The sequence below is a fragment of the Sphaeroforma arctica genome (assembly GCF_001186125.1).
Source record: "Sphaeroforma arctica JP610 unplaced genomic scaffold supercont1.3844, whole genome shotgun sequence".
Lineage (NCBI taxonomy): Eukaryota > Ichthyosporea > Ichthyophonida > Sphaeroforma > Sphaeroforma arctica.
Window position 1 is genome coordinate 1 of NW_014036714.1, and position 2,971 is coordinate 2,971.

Genomic DNA, 2,971 nt, shown 5'->3' on the forward strand with positions numbered 1-2,971 from the left:
CACACACACACACACACACACACACACACACACACACACACACACACACACACACCCATACACAACACGAATGGCACACACCCGCTCACTCCCTCATATACACAATACGAATGCTACACCCGCACACCTACACACACCCACGAACACCCACACCCACACACACACAACACAATACAAATGGAACACACTCACACCCTACAGGAGGAGCAGAGAGGGCTCTACACGGACGCGGAGTGGCTTGAGCTCGACCCGTTCAAGCCTAAACAGCAACCGATCTACAAGAGACCATACACAGACACAGACACCGCCCATAGATGAGCTGGGTCTGCATACGCTGAAGGTCGACTCTCCCTCACCGTCTGCGTTGACAGAAGGAGTGTCGTTGGTGGAGGATGTGGCCCCAGAAACGGGTCTAACGGACCTTTCTGTGCCGACCACGGGTGCACTGGAAGGGTTGTTCCCGGAGTCCGGTTCCGGTCTCGGAGGTGCAGGTGCCTTTGAGTTGGAAGGGTTGGATTTGGGTAAGCATTGGTGTAGTGTGTAGTAAGATTTGGGGTGTGTTTGTATTTTAGGATTGCTGTTTTTGTAGGTGAAGGTTAAATTGGGGTGTTAGAATCTGGGTAAGCATTGGTGTAACGTGTAGTTAGATTTGGGGTGCGTTCGTATTTTGAGATCACTGTTTTTGGAGGTGAAGGTGAGATTAGGGTGCTATTAAATTGGAGGTCTTGAATCTAAGTAAGCATTGGCGTATTGTGTAGTTAGATTTGGGGTGCATTTGTATTTCAGGATCACTGTTTTTGGAGGTGACGGTGAATTAGGGTGCTATTGAATTGGAGGACTTGAATCTAGGGAAGCATTGGTGTGGTGTGATATAGAAGCGCCTTCGACTCGGAGGGATGAAATCTGTGTAAACCATTGCTTGCTCGTAGTGGGCCGTATCTCTAGTCCTGTGTTTCTCTCCCATCACACATTCGAGCACTTCTGACACACTAGCACATACCTTAAAACATTCACTCTTAACACATACCTCAAACCATTGCTTGCTCGTAGTGGGCCGTATCTCTAGTCCTGTGTTCCTCTCCCATCACACATTCCAGCACTTCTGACACACTAGCACATACCTTAAAACATACACTCTAACACATACCCCAAACCATTGCTTGCCCGTAGTGGGCCGTATCTCTAGTCCTGTGTTCCTCTCCCATCACACATTCGAGCACTTCTGACACACTAGCACATACCTTAAAACATTCACTCTAACACACACCTTAAGCCATTGCTTGCTCGTAGTGGGCTGTATCTCTAGTCCTGTGTTCCTCTCCCATCACACATTCGAGCACTTCTAACACACTGACACATACCTTGAAACACTCACTCTAACACATACCCTAAAACACACTCAAAACACTCCTAACACACTAACACATCCCTTAAAACATACACTATAACACATACCCTACAAAACACTCCTAACACACTAACACATACCTTAAAGCATTCACTCTAACACATACCCCAAACCATTGTTTGCTCGTAGTGGGCCGTATCTCCAGTCCCGTGTCCCTGTCGAGAGACGATGAATCGTTGCAACCGGCTCGAAGGTAAGACAGATCGTAACCCTTGTCAACGGTACAACACTTGTATCCCACCTGTGCTACACGTCCATTGCCACAGTATTAGGTCAAGACCTTCCATTAGTTATGAGGTGTCATGTGTTTGTATCTCATTCTCTATTCGAATGCCCATGAGTGTTGGGTATCCTTTGTGTCCCTGTATGTCTATGAGTTATGAAATTCCCTTATTTGTATACACCTTTGGCTATCAGAATGTCCATGGGTTCGAATGTCCATGGGTTCTGCCTGTTATATCTGCCTATTGTGCCCTGCTAAAGCCACGAGTGACTGTCAGGCTCATACATAGCCATGATCTCCAGTTCCACCGTTAGGGGTGCTTGTAACCGTAGCCATGAACGGCACACACAACAACCCGAATAAGTCTCACCAACTCATCACCCGTCACCAGTAGAGCCGCAATACATTCTCAGGCCGTTTCATTCCGTTAACCGTACACAATCGCGTTCACTCAAAGTCCTCTGCGTTCACCTACAGGCCGTCCCAACTGACTTCGGAAGCCATGCGCTATGTGCGGCTGTTTGCCGATCTGAGCTACATGTCGGCATCGGTGGTGTGCGATCATAAGTAGACAGGCGGTGAGTGGGAGTGGCAGCTGTAGGTAGCACGCACACGCCATCGGGGCTGTGGCCAGCAGAGATAATGTACATAAAAGGAAATATGAAACCGAATGTCAGTGTGACAGGGGGATACACCTATGAGTTTATGATGTCTCACAATTCTTCTTGATTGTACTACGTAAATTTGCATATATGTAACCCAACCGAAGGCAGTGTTGTGGAGGGCCTATGAATTCACTGGCGATTGTACGTAAACTGCATATAAGTAACCCAACCGAAGGCCGTGTTGTGGAGGGCCTATTTATTCACTGGCCATTGTACGTAAACTGCATATATGTATATCAACCGAAGGCAGTGTTGTGGAGGGCCTATGTACTCACTGGCCATTGTACATAAACTGCATATATGTAGCCCAACCGAAGGCAGTGTTGTGGAGGGCCTATGTATTGACTGACCATTGTACGTAAACTGCATATATGTAACCCAACCAAAGGCAGTGTTGTGGAGAGCCTATGTATTCACTGGCCATTGTACGTAAACTGCATATATGTAACCCAACCGGAGGTAGTGTTGTGGAGGGCCTATGTATTCACTGGCCATTGTACGTAAACTTCATATATGTATCCCAACCGAAGGCAGTGTTGTGGAGGGCCATGTATTCATTGGCCATTGTACGTAAACTGCATATATGTAGCCCAACCGAAGGCAGTTTTGTGGAGGGCCTATGTATTCACAGGCGATTGTACGTAAACTGCATAAATGTAACCCAACCGAAGGCAG

General features: G+C 47.3%; 1 protein-coding gene across 1 annotated transcript; it reads left to right on the forward strand.

The window, feature by feature from the left end:
• Positions 1–70: 70 nt before the first annotated feature.
• Positions 71–2,302, forward strand: SARC_13868 (hypothetical protein; the record flags this gene model as incomplete). The annotated part of the gene is made up of 3 exons (XM_014292001.1): positions 71–521; positions 1,538–1,601; positions 2,109–2,302. 3 exons carry the CDS (start codon positions 71–73, stop codon positions 2,200–2,202), a joined length of 609 nt encoding a protein of 202 aa, XP_014147476.1. The 3' UTR covers positions 2,203–2,302.
• Between the last annotated feature and the right edge of the window lie 669 nt (positions 2,303–2,971).